The following is a 17,104-nucleotide window of genomic DNA, read 5'->3' on the forward strand; positions in this document are numbered from 1 at the left end:
TTACTATTTATTCAGGACCATTTTACATTGTATTTTTAATTGATTTTAACAACTCTGTAAACCACCCAGAATCGTTTTTAACGAGATGGATGGTGACAAATTTGATACATAAATATATAAATAAATAACCACTCTATAAAGAAATCTACAGTAGGTATTAGAAAAGTGCCTCTGCCAGAGAAGCCAATCTTAACTCAAAAAACAGTTTATAAATCTAAAAGGATAAGTCTATCCCTAATTTTCATAGTACCTCTTGAACCCTTTCATTTATTCACACAATCCATTAAATTTAAAATGTGCATTGTGGAAACAGATTGTGTATTCAGTGGGAACAAACACACGAGCAGGTAATCAGCACGACTTACTCTCAGTGTAGAATTTGGCACAGAATATCCCAAGCTGTTTAACAGTACCAGAAGGAGAAATGCAAAAATGTAGCCATGAAAATATGCTTAAAGAATATTGATGTGGGGGAATGATAGATTTACAACAGAAAACCTCACTTCCTAGAATATAAAATTCCACCCCCATTGTGAATCCCATTGCTGCATGGAACAATCCGGGATGGTGCAAAATTCATTCAGCCCTGGCTGGAAGGCTAAATGAATACTAATTAGTTGCATTTTCTAGCCTTTGTAAGAGCATCCAAGCATTAGATTCTATTTTCTCTCTTCATGTAGCCAGATTGTAAAATTGCAAATATACTTAATATATGCATCCTGCTTTCTACAGTGCTTTTAAGCATTTCAGCTGCTTTGTGATTTATCTAGTAAACCTCATTGCCGCCCTAAAAGCAGGGTCATTACAATTATCTTAAAATGGCCAATGAGAGTAGGACAAGGGCCATGCAGGGAGCCATTAGAAGAGGCAAAGAGTCTAAAATGGGATGGTTTGCATTCTCTTAGTCACTAAATCCTTAGATGCGAAGGTCTTCTGCACCTGGTCTAGCAATGCACTGAACTTCTTTCTTCCTTAATTTGGAAGCTCACCTGCTCCTTTCCTACCTGAATGGTTTACTATCAGGATCTGTGTCTTTGAATCCCATCTCTTCCAGCTTGCACCGGCGGTAGAGTTCATAATGTCGGCTATGAGTCTGCTCCCTCAGATCTTCCATGTTCACTCTGATCAGCATTTCACGCAACTTGACAAAATCACAGTGGTTTTCATTTTCAACTATAAAATTCATAAAAAGGTAGAATTTTAAATCAAAGTTATGGTGTAAACCTGGTTTTCTCTTTCTTTTCTTAACGCAAAAGCCCTACTTTCTTCATTAAAAATATCAGCCTTAAAATGGAGATTTATTGCCATGATTTCTCCATCACTCCGAAAGATTTTTCTAAGACCTTAAATTGTTTGACTTCCATTGTTCCAGTAATCAACAACTCAGTGAGATGGGAGAGCCCTTCTGCTTTACAGCAGTTGAGATGACTTAAGGATATTATGTAAGTTCACGGTTGAGCTAAAGAGATTGGCCCGTCTCTTCTATTATTCAGAAATATATTTACTAGATTTATGTCCATCATGATTAATGCACTAAAGATCCACCTTAATTACTTTACTAAATTTATGTCCATCTTAATTAATAACTCTTCCATTAACAACAAAAGCAAAAAAAATCTAATTAGAATCTAATTAGAAACCCCATATCCTGTTACTGAAATCTACAACAACACAGATTCTTGGTGTGCATCAGATAAAATTCTCCAGATCTCAGGCACAACCTTAATGTCTGTTGTTTTGGTTTCCTGCTGATTAAAGAAATTGCTTTTATAGCTGCCACTTGCCAACCTTAATTTAAGTGTTTTTGTACCACTGGTACAAAACTTTTAAAGATTTATCTGTTCCCATCAACATACCTTGGACAACTCCCCATGGATATTGTCTGGCTTTGGCCATTTTATTGCCAATCTTCACTTCTTCGGTGCTGCCAACCACAGCAAATGGGAGATGGACCTGCAATTAGGGTGATGTAAGAGAGGTCAGGCATTCCAAAAACATCCTGAATTTGAACCATTTGAATTAGAAAGGCCCATTTTTACTTCCAAAGATTTGTTTCAAAAGTTCAGAATTGCAGTTTCACATTTGAGGCAGGTGTTTATTATTACTATGGAAATGTTTTGAACTCCATATAGTCCCCCACCAAACCAGCCTCTTCCAATCCTGAAAGGGGGCATTCTGCAATCTAATGAATGGTCTCAAACTTGAAAGTGGGGTGTTTTGAATTTGAAGCCATTCAACATTTTGCACACCACTTAGAGCAAACATGGTTTTGTGTTGTTCTGCCAACAACAGTTTCCTTTAAGAAAGAGCTGGGTGGAGAAAAATAACACTCTTTCATGACACTGTGCTGGCTTTTCTTGGGTTGAAGCATCTCTGGAATACAGCTGTAGTCTTTGAAGGGGGTGGGGATCAATGACAGCATGTGTCAGATCAAAACAGCCTTCTCCTCCAGAGTTCATTACAACTCTAATATTTGCATTATGCAGCAATATATGGAGAGAGTTAATTGCAGCACACACCACCCATGATCACTGGCATGGAGAGGTGCAAAGAAGAACTAAGCAGAGCAATGAAAATGGCCTAATGGGCTGAAAATGTTTCAACGAGCAATGCTCAATATTTTCAAGATATCCTTGCTTACTTCTTTAAAATGATTGCTGACATTTTTAAGAAATGGATTCTCAAGAAAGCGAAAAACGATGCTTTGTATTATTCCATGCTTCCAGAGAGTGACAGCAAGAACATCTTGTCTAAGAATATCCAAAGTTTTCTTACATGTAAGATCTATAACAGAAATCTTATTACCTCCCCCACACCCTACCCAAAGGAATTCTGTCCCTTCTTATTTGTAAAATCTCCTTCCTTTATGTTATGCACCGTTCAATCCATGAAACTTTCACAGAGCCATAAATTATTATGGAAATTATGTTGGAAAATATTGCTACTGAATACTCGAACCCAACGTAGTAAGCACTTCTTCATCCGCCCTCTCTCAAAATAATCCAAGTAACCTCTGCCCCAGAGAGGGAATGATCATTAAAAATATTACACTTTTAAGTAGTTCAGACCTCACTGCTTGTTCTTCTTTGCTTCTGAACATACTTGTGCAATTTAAGTACTGGTAGTCTATAATAAAAATGAGTGCTGACATTTCCTAGGGAGTCAGATATGGTGAATTGGAGGAAGTCAAGGCTTGGCCCACACCACACCCCATTTTATAACCCTTTACTAAAAGAGGAAGGAAAAGAGGATGTAATAAAAAGCAGCAGAGCCTGTCTGCATTCCAAGGTTCTCAAACCAGCTAGCCAATGCAATCTTTGGGGAAGAGTCCACAGATCAGCAGTATTTGTCTCAGCAGGATGGACCTGGGAGGGAGGGAGGGAGGGAGGGAGAGAGAGAGAGAGAGAGAGAGAGAGAGAGAAAGAGAGAAAGAGAGAAAGAGAGAAAGAGAGAAAGAGAGAAAGAGAGAAAGAGAGAAAGAGAGAAAGAGAGAAAGAAAGAAAGAAAGAAAGAAAATAAATGATGCAACAGGTAAGGGGAAAAACACCTGCATCATTCTTCTTCTCAGTAGTAAACACTCTCTATATCAGGCACAGTATTTGTCAAAAGTCACAGCTCTGCCTCAGGAGGCAGCTGTGCCATAAAAATAGGAGGGCTAGAAGTTGGAAGCAGAAATATCATTCTAAGTTGCAGTCTGTACGTCATATGACTAGAAGCACCAAAGATGGTTTGATTTAAAACCTTTGGGAGGATTCTTGCAAACTTCAGAGGCAAAAGTTAATGTTTGCATGGCTCAGACCAGCATTTTAGTTTGTTGAGGGACCATCTGAAGACAACATTACAGAAAAGAGGGACGCAACCATCCTTCAGGAGTCTTATATTCCACTACTACATAGTCTACTAATGTACAGAGTTTGGGAGGGACCTGTGTGGGACCTCACCTGCGTGTGTAGGGACCTTCTTAATGATGCATCAAGCACTACACCTGGCCTCCACGTGGTCTGTTTTTAACTCACAACTTCAACATGCTGTTCACTTGAATATTTATAGGAGAACAACTGCTCCAGAACCAGTCTGCCTTTTAAAGACATTTCATTTTGGTTGCTATACAGTTACATTATATTTTGATTGTTTTCTGAAAACAGTTTCATTGAATCTATTGTTCTTTATCTGAGCTCTTCTCTGGTAAGATGAGAGGGATGTGTGTGTGTGTGCGTGCGCATGCACGCGTGCATGTATTATTGGGAAGATCTGTGACACCACCCAGAAGATCAGATTTGGCCCAAAGCCACTGATTACTTGTTTTTTTTACATGCAATTAATTCCTTGCTGAGGTTTCAAAATACACACTCTCTCTCTCACACACACCTACACATGCGCCTCAGAGCCTACAATTAATTTCCTCCCACGTTTCCTAAGCTTCAAACCAAAGCCTCAAAACCACACTGGAGCTTTGGGAATTTACAGTAAACAACATCTTAACTTCTGCCTAAAAAGAAGTGACATCTCCAGCCTGGCCAGAGAAGCCATAAAATACATATTTGGGATTCTTCCTCTTCCAGGATATTATGCATTTTGAAGTGAAGCCCCAAACCCAGAGGAAGTGAGATTTGTGCATTTCCGTCTCTGGAGAGTCTTCCAGGTGCTGTTTTCATTGTGTGGTTTTCAGTTCTGAACCGGTTTCCATTTTGGGCAAAGCGGCAGCCATATCCCATTTCATAAGCTGGGTTAAGAACTGGGTATACGGGTGGGACAAGACTGTTGGCCCACAATCCGTGGGACGATTGCAGCTATGGTATTTTTGTGGTTCAGATGACTGACCATCTTCTTGCCTGCTCTCAGTCTCCTCCCATCTATGAGAGGACCAACTTTCCTGCTCTACGACACAATAGTGAATGAGCATGATGGGACTGCACCAACTTCAAAGCATCTCTTTCAGATAACCAAAACTTCAGGTTATTCATCCAAGTTTGACTTTTACACATTTCAGTGACTTGGCTACTATCTCATTCAGAACAACTGAAGAAAAGACACAATTTCTCACTCCTTCCATAGCCTGGCCACAAATGAATAGCTCCACAGAGATGGTCAAACATCTACAGTAAAACTGTGAGATGAAATAAGTCTTCACTATAGGCTCAGTGAATTAATGATTCCCAAAGGAAAAAGCACAGAATCTCATGTTCATCAAATCTGTCTTACAAATAAAACGCATACATCAGATTGGTCAATCCCCTGGGAGAACAGAATTTTGAAAAACTGATCCCACCTCAATAGGTTTAGTGTCTATGAAAACAGACCTGAGTATGTATGAACGAATGTTAACGGTTGACCTTCAATATCAACAGCATGTATCTGATGATGTAGCACTTTGCCAGCCAAGGCTCTAGACTACCACAACAGAAAACCAGTGCTCTTGTAGTTTTTGATAAGTGACAGGATTGGGAGATTATGAAAAATAACATTAGCTGAGGAGCTAACAAACCAGACTCTCTAAGGGACTAACTAAAAAGATATTTGTACTGATCTATGTTATCCTTTCATCAAGCACTTTCTCAAGTTTATTTTTGGAAAGATTGTTACAAATTGTTCTTAGATTATCTTTCTTTTGGAAAAGATCTTTACCTAATTAATATAATCATATAACTACTTTCCATGGACACACGACATTTGGTTCTTTGAATTCCAATTAATTAATTAAAACAAGAATGCCACACTAATTAGAGACTGTGCTGTTTGCTGAGGCTTTTCTACAAGACACATCACGCTATGGTTCCTGAAACAAGGTTTCAGAGAAGAGTTTCGCACACAGGGAAGCAAATCCCACAGTTCTGTACTGTTTTTTATTGCATTACATATCCATTTTTATTATAATAATAGATAGAAAATAATATTTATTTTAATATAATATTTAAATTTTGTTTTTATAAATACTTTAGCCACATATTTATGAATACAACATTGATTATGTGCCATCAAGTTGTTTTTGACTCCTAGCAACCACATAGATTTTCTCTGATCTGTCCCTAACCTGTTCTTTCACGTCTCCCAACGGTGCACTCATCGCCTCTGTAACTGAGTCCATCCACCTTGCTGCTGGTTGTCCTCTTCTTTTCTTTCCTTCCACCCTTCCCAGCATTACAGCCTTTTCCAGCAAGCTGGGTCTTCACATAATGTGTCCAAAATAGGATAATTTGAGCCTGGTCATTTGTGCCTTGAGTGTGAACTCTGAGTTGATTTGTTCAATGACCATTTGGTTTGTTTTCTTGGCTGTCCACAATATTCTCAGAAGTCTTCTCCAACACTGAAGTTCAAAAGTATCAATGCTCTTCCTATCCTGTTTCTTTAAAGTCCAACTTTTGCTTCCCTAGAGTGTTACAGGGAATATCACGGCTTGCATGATTCTGATCTTTGTAGGTACAGACATATCACAGCATTTGAATATCTTTTCCAAGGCCTTCATGGCTGCTCTACCAAGTGCTAGTCTGCAGCATATTTCTTGACTGCTTGTTGCTTTACTGCTGATGGTTGATCCTAAAAGGCAGAAGCTATCTCCCACTCTGATATCTTCATTGTCAGTTGTAAAGCTGGTTGTTGTACGTGCAATTAGTTTGGTCTTCTTTATATTTAATTTTAGTCCCAGTTTTTCACTGTGCTCAACTTTATACACACGCACGTACACACACACATGGATAGAAAGTATAAGATTCAAGATGTATTGGCTTTGAAGATATTAAAAAAATAAAAATAACAATGCAGCCATTTATCCAAAGGTATAGATGGAAGATAAAAAGAAAGTAAGACTTACACTCATTGTGGCATTAATTTCAGCCACTGTCTCTTCATCAGTTGGGAACTGATAGATTTGAACCCCGTTGCTGACCAACTCGCTCATGATTTTGCTTTTGAATTTATGTAACTCGTTTTTCGCAATGGTGTCGGCTTTGGCTATTATCGGGATAATATTCACCTGTAAAATAAACAAAGCAAAATTATGCTGCATCAGTTCCTGGTGATGGCAGAAAGCCGCCCCAGTGAGTGGATACGAAATACAGGGGTATATGGATCACACTTTTAAAGAAAAAGATAAAGCCCAACACCCTCTCTACCCTGAGCCCTTGGAACAGGGTGTTTCAAAATGCAGGAAAATTTGCAAGGGAGTGCAGCAGCTTAATAGAAAGTAGAGTAAGATTCATGGAGATCATCTCAAAATAATCTTTTTTATTAGGCCACCTGGATCATGTTGTTCACTTGAAGCAGACAATCAAAATAGCACATTTCATGCTAAGTTATACTGGACAACTCATGCCTCCCCTTGCTTTTTAATTTCCAGGCATGAATCTTAACAGACCACTAATAGCACTTAAAGGCAGAGAAAAAGCTGCTAGATTTTGCCTATATGAAGATTCAACATAATATGCAATTTGGCTCTTGAAGTGCACCGAAACCTCTCCTCCTCCCACTGTCAGTAAAATCTGGAAGCAACTCATGCTTTAACTAAGCTAGAATGAAAAGGTGCTCAGCGCCCTCATGGGTGATATAAGAACATAACAGTAGTCCTGCGGCATCAAGTCAAGATCCATCATAGTCCAGCATTTTATTTCTCAGAGTCCAACCACACGCCTCTGAGGTCCGTACGTGAGCAGAAGATGAGAAGATATCCTGCTCCCCCCACTGTTCCAGTGCATACTTCGACGTAGAAGTAACAAGTCTTCAAGACTGACGGCCATCCATGAATTCATCCATATCCCTTCTAAAGCCATCACCAGATTAATCATGCACTGTTTCAGTATGGAGTCCAGACCCTTATGCTTTAATCTTTTGCTCCAATATTTGTCAAAGAATGGCATGCTTGCTTTTGACTGAACTGCATGGGAGATTCTTTTATGAATCAAATCTGTTTCTCACCCTACGTTACCATCCAGGGTACGTGCCTCACTTTATTTTGAGCTGTGGTCTCTACCTGAGTGGAACTAATTAGTGTACAGCTACATTTTAAAAGGGCAAACTTCATGCTAGGAAAATAAACTACCAATGAGTAATGCCCCCGTATAAATCTTCGGCAGAATTGCACTTGGAATACTGTGTACAATTCTCATTTTCATATTTCAAGAAAAATGCCAAACAGCTGAAAAAGTACAGAAAATGGCTACCAAATTAGGCTTTGGGGATTTCTAGCTTAAAAGGAATGTTAGCAAGGAGGGACATGGTACAGATGTTTACTATAAAATCATGCATGGCATGAAAAGTTGGTCAGAAGAGATTTCTCTCCTGTTCTTGCTATATTAAAACTTGGGATCACCAACCAAAAGCAATTATGGGGTGGCTCAGAACTTCTTTCTTTATATATAAAATACGTGAGTTAGAATTTGGTGCCACCAGGTATGGCAATGACACTAGTGTAGATGGTTTTAGTAGGTAATTAGGCAAACTCATGGAAGATGGAGTTATCAAGTACTGATTGATTAAATTTGTACGCTGCCCGACTCCCAACAGTTCTGGGTGGTTCACAAGTAAAAACACAGAAAAAAATATATAATAGTAAAAACAAGGAACAGAAGGTGTCGACAAAATCAGGCAGCATCAAAACTCACCCCTTCCTTGTAGGGGCCTACACCCATCCTAGTCAAAGGCCTGAGCAAAGTTACTAATTCTGTAAGTTGTATATTAATTCAAGAATTTGCTTGTGGAAAAGGACCAACACCTTCCTATCCTGTTTGTGAGTTTCCTTATTATATCTGCCTGGTTATTTTATAATAAAAAATGCTGGACTAGATTGGCATTAGGCCTAACCTGATAGGGTTCCTATTAGATTTTTATGTTCTTAATTTGTTCATGTCAAGTGCCTATTTAGTTCATAGTGAACCTGTCAAATTTGGGTGATGCAGTTTACATTATAAAGCTGAACTAGGATCCTATCAAATACACTTTAAATTTTAAAACTTTTCAAAGCAAACTCTCATTTTCAGCCCTCTCATTTTTTCTAAAAATTCCAATGCTGGCAGCAAATGAAATAAGACCTACTAATTTGCATTTCAGAGTACAGAAGGCAGCAGCAAACAGAAGGTAAACAGTGTAACACAATTTTCTATTTCCTCTCTATAGCATATGCTTTATATAGGAAATTTCATATCCCCTATACGCTATTAGCAACTATTTTAAAGAACGGAGGTAAGAATCATTGTGGAAGTAAATTCCAATAATGGTTCAATTGCATCAAACTCATGTCATAAGTTACCAGTTAGTATCACATCTGTATTCTAAAATTAGGTTAACCATAACGATGGCTTACTGAAATGTGCTAAGTCCATATGCTAAGTTCTGAAATTAAGTTTACTTCATAAAGCACAGGAAATACTAATCACATTTTGCTTGGTTTGGACATCACAAATTAACACGAGAAGAAAAAGTTTCCACTCTATTTCTTATAACCACCCCAGAGGGGGCCAGGACACAAGCTGAGGCCTCGTGCAAGCTTGTTCAACTAATTATTAAATCTAAACAAGTAACAAAGAGGGTTTTGGCAAGCTGCTTATCTTATAAAGTAATTTTCCAATATAATAAACACATAATTGCTGGGAAATTGAAGCCGTAACAACTTGGCAGAACATCCCATTGGAATCTAGTCCGCCCCCCCCCCCAAATAAAACATAGGATATATATTGAAGTGGCATGATGCACTTTTAGTTACAATTCTAAACACACAGCTGGGGACTGACACTGTCCTTTGGGACATTTCCCTTTGGGCCTGTCAGCTGCTCAGCCTCACTTAACATTTAACACCTTTCAGAAATTATTTTAATTTTAACAAAAAGTAGCTGAGTCGTTGCAAAGGAAAGGGTCAGCCCAGCCACAGGATCATTTTTATTTTGAAGAATACCTTTGGGAACACGGGCGTCTGCAGGGTGGCAAATAAACAAACATGTGCCACAATGTAAACTACATGGCTTAGTATTTGCCTCCAATGCCAAGTAAGAAAGTTTGTATATCATAATGCATATTTTGCCATTTCCCCCCATCAACGTGGATTGTATTGGATGCTTATAGTCAAATCCCAAACATAATTGTTGATCATAATCTCCGAGGGCTCTCAGAGTTTGGATGGTTTACCAGCCCCAAAGTTGGGGAAGTCTGCCTTATAAGTATTCCCCAGGCATTTATACCAATTTTATGATGGAGGTCCGAGGTTACAATCTACATTCTTTGTTGAAGCAGAGGAAAGAAGAAAGAACACAAAAGGAGCTGAGTTAAGAACAGATGACACCAATTCCCTTCTATCTAAACAGAATTTTTTAAAGCAGCTGGTGAAGATAATATTGAGCCAGAAATTAAACAGTGCTTAGAAGCCCTTTATATTATGTAAACGTGTATTGAGAGAATACTGCTGATACTTATTTGGAGGGGAAAAAAACTTTTGCCAAATTTATGACCCTTATTTCCAGCATTTTTCCCCAGAGAGAATTATAAAAGATTGTCCATCTATCTTTCATGACTTTTTAGCCTTTTTTTTTTTTTTAATTCCACCATGTCTTGTGGAACCAAATTTCATATGCTGAGAATTCCATAATTTAAATGTTGTGTGAAGAAATAATTGCTTTTGCCTGCTGTTTGCAAATAGCTGAGCTGAACATTCAGGAATCTGGGAGTGGGGGAAAAAACTGAAATTCTTTTTCCCCTTTCATCCAGTATGTCATTTGGAAAGAAATGGAAAAGAGGAAGAGGGAGTCCAAGATGGACCATCACTTCAGACTGCAGGAGGGATCATATTTTTGAGCCTTAAAACAAACAAACAAAAAAGAGAGCTATGTTGGTTCATCAGAATCAATTAATCTGACCTCTAAAGCCCCATAGGGCATGGGGCCAGGTTATCTGAGGGACCATCTCTTCCCTATTACATCTACCATCCCATCAGGTCGAGCAGGAGAGGAACGTTCCGGGTCCCGTCTGCAAAAGAGTTCCATCTGAAGGGACCTAGGAGATGAGCCTTCTCCGCCTTGGCACCCACCCTCTGGAACATCATCCCTCCTGAGGTGAAGTCCCAACCCTTATGGCCTTCTGGAAAGCCCTCAAAACATGTTTTTTTCAGCAAGTCTGGGGATCCCCTGGCATGCTGGTTATACTGTATGTAAACATCTTCCCTCTTGTGCCCTTATTTTACCCATGCTTACTGTTTTAATGGGTTTGAAAAATGTTTTAATTCTTGGTTTTACTGTACGCTGGCCAGAGTCAATTGGGGTGAGATGGGCGGCCACATAAACCTGACAAATAAATAAAAAAAGAAAAAAATCTGAATTCTGTAGCCGGTGAATATGGAACTGCCAGATTGTGTTAGCAGGCACCTGTATTGTATATTAAAATTGCTGATTATAGACTCGTTTGGTCCTCTGTAGTCACGTACTAGCACCATCTGGCCTTCTGTGGCTGATGAGTAACACCACACCAAACCCATTTATAGATGCTCAGTTAACTTGTTGATTTCTAAGTCTGGTTTCAATAGATTTAAGAGAAAAATTAGATTAATGGGCATACTGCTGTATTATGTAAACCTGTAATGACATCCCAACATGCCAAATAAAAGATAGTTCAATATTTGCACTAATCTTTCTGCTAACTCATTACTGTCTGGGAGGTATGGCACAGATGTGATGTACTGAATGTCACTGTATTACACAATACATCTAAAGACTTCTGAGAAAAACTATTATCAATAACAATTTGCTCAGGCCTTCCAGTCCTAGTGTTGAAGAATGCCTATTGTCTGGGAGCTGGTTGTAGATTTCATGGAAACACACACACACACACACACACACACACACACCTAGAAATTTTGAATGAACATCTGTAACATCCAGCCCCATAACAGCCCTGCAAAGTCTATGTGCCCATACTGCCAAGGGATGAATGGTCATTCCCAGGAGCATACATATGATGCTACTTTAGGCTGACGCTGCTGATGCTGTTTTTTAGCACTCTGCACAACCTCTTGCTACTTTGTCTATTTGCTAAACAATCCCTAGCCACTTTTTATATGAGCCTTCAACCCTAGGTGGCTTGAACCAGTTTTTCCATGACCCATGGATGCAATTTGCTAACTGCAGATTCAGCCATATTGCAAGTCACTGGAGCAGACTGAAACGCAATGCTAATAACACCAGCTGATAAACTGAACAGACTGCACCTGAATTTCAGCTGAGCTTCAGTTCCTATTGGCAGGCAAGGTAGACTGTCTGCATGTTTTAATCAATGTATACAGTATTTTTGAAAAACAAAACACATATCTTTCTTTTTTCAGATGATAGTATATGCAATGGAGGCTCAAGAAAACACATTATAAGTAAACATGAATACCTCTTTTAAGACATCTGCCTACTTTTTTGAGTAAGTTTTCATTCTACTTACGGACTTTTTAAAGATAATATTAAGTGTTTAAAATCCTGTCTCAGACTCTGCCTCACCTTTATAGCTGCATCTTCATTTCTGAAAAACAAGGATCTTCCCTATATAATTGTGTGACATGTAAAACAAGAACTGAGATCCTGTCTCATCAAGGTGAACAGAGATGTACCTTGCTGTCGAGCTTCTTCATGGTGACCAGATCAAGGGATTTCAGTGAGTGTCCAGTTGGGGCAATGAAATATAAGCATGCGTGGATCCTGGTGTCATGATAATTAAACAGGGACCGTTTGATCTTCAGCTCTTCCTGCAAGTAGGCCTCAAACTGAGCATCTATGTATTCCACAATGGGCTTGTAGCTGAAACAAAAGAATCCAAATTCAGTTCAGGAGCAATTACCATTGGTTACAGCATTTATTTGAGGGGATGCACCACCATCATGATTATGGCATCAGAATCATATCCATAGCTGGTCTACCATGAACCCAGGCTCAAATGCAAAATGCATACTTTCTATATATCTTTCTCATTCTTCCTAGTACAATCATAATCACTTGATTTTTTTTCCCACAGCAAATTCAGATATGCTGAGAGCCTGTGCCATGGCATACAAACTGAAACAAGCCCAGAATATAAATGAGAATCATACAATCCCAGAGTTGAGAGGGACCTTTTTCAGTACTGACCAACCCCAAGTTCAGGAATCCCAAATAAATCATCCCTGATAGATATCTATCCTCTGTTTAAACACATTCAGTGAAGAGAAACCCACAACTTTCTGGATGAGGTTCTTCTTAACAATCACCTTCCTGTAGCTCAAATCCATTATTTTGACTCCTCTGGAATGACAGAGAACAGGTCTTCACTTTCTTCTGTAGCATCTTTTCAGATATTTGAAGAGTGCTATTGCATCTCCCTCCAATCATCTCTTTAAAGTCCAGTTTCTTCAATCCATATTTGTAGGATTTAGTTCCTTGGTCAGTTTTCCTGTTCTAACCTAACACTCCTTCACTTTTTCTTAAAATGTGGTGCCCCACTGGACACTGTACAAGGTGGGGTATGACTGCAGCACAGTAAAGTAAAACTATTTACTCCCCATGATTTGGGATTATAAAGATTGTTAAATTAGTTTCAAGTGCTTCCACCACCCATCCATCTTGGATAACTAAGGCAAACACACACCAAAAGAATGGGAAGCTGGCCTAGTTTGCTCAAATTGTATACTCATGACTCTGAGCACCCCACATGGAGCTGGCATTTAAATATGATCTATCCTACATATTATATTATGCCAATCACTGTTGTTCAACAACAGGCGAACAAGAGATGAGACCTGTACCTTATGTCAATATTTGTACTGCTTCTGAATAGCTTTTTATATAAAATCAGTTTGTGAGCATGCTTACATACTAAGAGGGTAGTGAACTTTGCTTTTTAAGAAACTTTTTGTGACAGCTGGCTCCTCAACTGAGGATGAAGTCTGTATCAGAACAGCTCATAATGAGCTGCAAGATGCCCTGTCTGTTTATCAGGGCATCTCACTGGAATTTGAATGAAAAAATTGCAAGCATCTTTTACAGCTGGTCCCAATCTCCCACTTGTCAGCATTAAAGAAGGAAGAAGCTTTACACTGAGGGAACAGAGACAGCTTATAGTGAATTTCAAGTTTAAAAAGATAAATAAAATGATTCTGTGGAATAGAGCCAAGAGTTATAAAAGAAGCTGACGCAGCACGAAGCAGGAGGATGGATCCATGTTGCAGTGTTGCCCCTTCTTAGGCCTCATCTTGTGATTAGCAATGCTCAAATCTATATAAACAACCAACCTCTGACATTGGCTCCATGCACAGTTCAAAGCCAGATCTTCCCTAGCCTCCCTAGTTCACCGGCTTGGAAGAACTTAGCCTACTCTGGACATTAGACTCAACTCACCAACTCAAGCCCACCTTGCTCCTGCAAGCAACTATATCTGCTCTTCTCACCGTGAGAAACCCAGGATGGGCCTTGCTCATTGAGTTACTATCCTGGGGGCTTTACTCTTTTACTTCTATTTAAATAGCATAGAGTACTCCAAAGTTAAATTTCTTATTTTTCTTTATTGTAGTTTAATCACAGGCTTATACCCAGTAATGATTCTAACACCACTTGATTATGGTAGTCCAAGAGGGAGAAGCCAACTTCATCCTTGAGATAGAATTCTGTTTTTCTCTGTCCATGAGAAAGTTCTGCACCAATAATTTGGAGCTGATGGACTTTATCACTCCAACCAACTTCAGGTATATGGCCCTAGACAGATTGTGCTGGACTGGGACTAAGAAGACTCAACCCTTGACCTCACTGGGTGACTCTAGACCAATCTCTCTCTCAACCCAACTTACTTCACAGAGTTGATGGGAATAAAATGATGAGTGATTCCCATATAAGGTACCTTAAACTCTTCAAATAAAAGTGATATATAAATGTGATGATAATAATTTATGATGATGTAGTAACGTGTGTATGTGTATATGTATGTAAGTGTATATGTATGTGTATGTGTGTGTATGTGTGTGTATGTGTGTATGGATGATGTAGTAATGCGTGTGTGTGTGTGTGTGTATTAGCAATCACAATAATTACTGGAATACATGAGAGAATCTTCTCTACAAAAGACACTCATATATTCCAACTTTGCCAGTAAAATATAACTGGCCAAACTATTGGTAACACGCAACAAGTTGAAAATGGCAGATTCCCACAAAAGCAGCCTTTAAATTGTAATTTTAGGAATTTAAATATTCCTCTCATGTAAAAGAGAAAGTCCAAGGAGGCCCAGTTCAATTCCACAGCAGAAAATCTAAAGCTCAGTTTTTGACAAGCATGAGGTTAATTCAGAGTACTGAAACACTGATGCCTTATAGTTGTGGAATTGTGGATGGCCAAGCTAAGAAGCAAACGGGAAGCTTTTGAAATGTTTGAAAAGTATGCAAGATAGTGGTTGAGAAAAAATAGATGCAAACACCAGAGCTTCTTTCTCCCACTAATAACTTGTAGTATCTACTGTGTTGCCCCAGCCATTGTTGAAGCAATATAAAGCCTGTCTCCACTACTGTTATATCAGCACAATGATGCCTGGATGACTCTAGAACACTGTTTCTCAACTGTGGCAACTTGAAGATGTGTGGACTTCAACTCCCAGAATTCCGAGCCAGCATGGCTGGCTGGGGAACTCTGGGAGTTGAAGTCCATACATCTTTAAGTCACCAAGGTTGAAAAACCCTGTTGTAGAAGATTACTATAACAAGCATCTTCTACAATAAGGCAGCGACGACTGGAGACAACACAGTGTCTGAACATCCATAATATTATAGAAAGGACTATGCTATGGTTGTGCACTCCATTTTTGTATTACAAACTCTCAAAGTCTGTAACTTGTATATATTATGCAAATTTGTGAAATAATTTGTGTTTATTTGCATGTATCATTTGCCCAATTGGCTATGGTTTTATTCATCATGGGAAAAAACAAGGAGTAACCTATGACACTGAAACCCCACCTGAATCATGGGAAATCTTTTTTGGCTTCTGATACTCAACCAGCCTGGTTGATTGTGTTTTGGAACTGATCCAGAGACAGAAAGACTAGACATTCTTCCTTTAAGAGAACTGAACGGATGCTCAGGAAAATAAATTTCACACAACAAAACAGAAATGTTGCACACAGTGTGCTTTTAGGCATTCCCACAAAATGGTGGCACAGGCACAGACGGTTCTTGTGAAGGTAATTAGACAACAGACAACAGCATCAACAGATCCTGTGTGATCGCAGTATCCAGTGAAACCCAGAGGTCACTGTATTTTGTGATCCAATACCCAATGAAACCAAAAAAAGCTGATTTGTTCATATAGTATTCCTTATTTCAAAGTTTATGTGTATGGGAGAGAGAATGCTAAATTTCACAGGGGAATGAAAATATAAAGGCAGGATATTCACCCACATTATTTTACCTCTCCCTCCCACTCCTTAGTTTCCCATCCTATGTTTCCATGGCCAAAGAATGAGGCATCTTGGATTCTTTTTTCAAGCCACACATTCCATAAATTCCTTGTGAAGGACTTATTCCCTATTTAGGAAAATTTAGACAAAATCGTTAAAATAGCTTGGCTGTTGGCTAAAGTTCACCCACCCACCCAAAGTGTCTTAGGTACAGTTAATCTACACGCTTTCAAATCTGTTTTAAACAAATCCAGAACTCACAGGTTTCCAACAATGCATTAGTGTGGAAATAATCTTACCAGTTAAACTGGAATGAATGGTCTAGTATAAAGACACTTAAAGTAACAGTTTTCAGGTTATGGGTCACTGCTTTCAACATTTTTTTAATGGCATGGCTCACCATATATGGAACTAGCTTGCTTATCCAGCTAACTACTGTACTGCAAATCTTATTCACTTAACATTAAAAACAATTTACACAACCCCTTTCGTCAGAGACAGTTGAAGGATGGCATGAGGTCCCAACCCCCCTTTTGCAGGCCACAAAACCTCATTGAATCATCATTTGAGGAGAAACACCCAAGAATGGTAATGCAAGGTACAATACAGGCTTAATATAGTTAAAACAAAGCCAAAGGTCTCCACCAAACCCAAGGAAAGTAACCCCAAATCGTACCCTGGCCATATGCATGACTTGACCCTACCTTCTGTCTATCAATGTTCCACTTGTCACGAC

General features: G+C 39.0%; 1 protein-coding gene across 4 annotated transcripts in view; it reads right to left on the minus strand.

Moving 5' to 3' along the window:
* SEPTIN11 (septin 11) overlaps positions 1–17,104 on the minus strand; it is a 94,407-nt gene that overhangs the window by 29,128 nt on the left and 48,175 nt on the right. For all 4 annotated transcript variants that reach the window (XM_088133151.1, XM_088133149.1, XM_088133153.1 and 1 more), the window contains exons 4-7: positions 12,566–12,752; positions 6,809–6,970; positions 1,857–1,953; positions 1,005–1,173 (exon numbers count right to left, since the gene is read on the minus strand). In XM_088133151.1, the coding sequence (XP_087989277.1) occupies positions 1,005–1,173; positions 1,857–1,953; positions 6,809–6,970; positions 12,566–12,752 (615 nt within the window). The remainder of the gene's footprint in view (positions 1–1,004; positions 1,174–1,856; positions 1,954–6,808; positions 6,971–12,565; positions 12,753–17,104) is intronic.

This window comes from Python bivittatus, unplaced genomic scaffold (genome assembly GCF_059951505.1).
Source record: "Python bivittatus isolate LINGU-HERP-01145 unplaced genomic scaffold, Pbiv_v1 ctg000070_np1212, whole genome shotgun sequence".
Classification (NCBI taxonomy): Eukaryota; Metazoa; Chordata; class Lepidosauria; order Squamata; family Pythonidae; genus Python; species Python bivittatus.